We start from the raw sequence: 1134 nt of genomic DNA on the forward strand, positions 1-1134 counted from the left end.
GAGACGGAGCTTGCAGTGAGCTGAGATCCGGCCACTGCACTCCAGCCTGGGCGACAGAGTGAGACTCTGTCTCAAAAAAAAAAAGAATATTTAAAATGTTAGTTTTGGATGTTATATGTTTACCTCTTCAGAAGGCATGTTTGACTACTGTTCTAGAAAATTAATTATCTTTACTGATATTTCATAGGATATGAGCCACAGAATTACACAAGATTTCTGCATGATAGCTACATTTATTCTAGAGTGAATGTTTGGTATTGGGATGGTGTTGAGCCGTCAGTAGATGGAATTTTGCTTACCGCTTGGGCAAGATTTCTAAAGATGTCAAAACAAGCTGTTTCTCCAAAGCTTCATGTAATCCCACTCGCTCCCTTACAGTCTGGGAGAGGCGTGGTTGGCGTCTGGGCTTTAGCACGCTAGAGCAGCAAGTTCCACTAACCCAAGGGGGTCTAACTTTGAATAACTCCTCTGAAAAACAAAAAGCAGCAGGCGGGGCTGATTACTTCATACTTCTCCCAGCCAAGTCCACACAGATAAAGGCATCAAAAATAAAGCTGTACCAGGGCAAGGTTCCAAATGACAATAATTACAGCCATTTTCATGTACTCTGTTTGGATTTCTCATCCTCTCGGCACTGTGGCTGTGAGCTACCAGTCATTTCAGGTCAAGAAACACAGCTCAGAGAACAAGCAACCCTTTTCTTGCAGAGACCAGTTAATCTTTTGATATATGTCACATTCATTTGTGCCCTTCTTCTTGCCTTCAAGCAATTTCTTATTTGTCACAATCTCACCGGAGGGTGAGTTAGTGGGAAGAAAGCATGGGAGAACTCAAATCAGTTTTGCTGCGTAAAGCATAAGGCCTAGCTGAGGCTGGGCACCGTGGCTCACGCCTGGAATCCCAGCACCTTGGGAGGCCAGGGTGGGTGGGTCACTTGAGCCCAGGAATTCGGGACCAGCCTGGCCAACATGGAGAAACCCCGTCTCTACAAAAATACAAAAACTTAGCAGGGCATGGTGGTGTGCACCTGTGGTCCCAGCTACTCGGGAGGCTGAGGTGGGAGGATCACTTGAGCCTCAGAAGTTGAGGCTGTAGTGAGCCAGAGATCACACCACCGCACAGCCTGGGTGACAG

The 1134-nt window shown here is 46.6% G+C and overlaps 1 protein-coding gene across 1 annotated transcript in view; it reads right to left on the reverse strand.

Annotated features, from left to right (window-relative positions):
* ECT2L (epithelial cell transforming 2 like) overlaps positions 1-1134 on the reverse strand; it is a 107531-nt gene that overhangs the window by 59619 nt on the left and 46778 nt on the right. The window contains exon 5 of the mRNA XM_011962176.1: positions 300-468. Coding sequence (XP_011817566.1) covers positions 300-468 — 169 coding nt within the window. The remainder of the gene's footprint in view (positions 1-299; positions 469-1134) is intronic.

This window comes from Colobus angolensis, unplaced genomic scaffold, assembly GCF_000951035.1.
Source record: "Colobus angolensis palliatus isolate OR3802 unplaced genomic scaffold, Cang.pa_1.0 Scaffold58, whole genome shotgun sequence".
In the NCBI taxonomy this organism is placed as follows: domain Eukaryota; kingdom Metazoa; phylum Chordata; class Mammalia; order Primates; family Cercopithecidae; genus Colobus; species Colobus angolensis.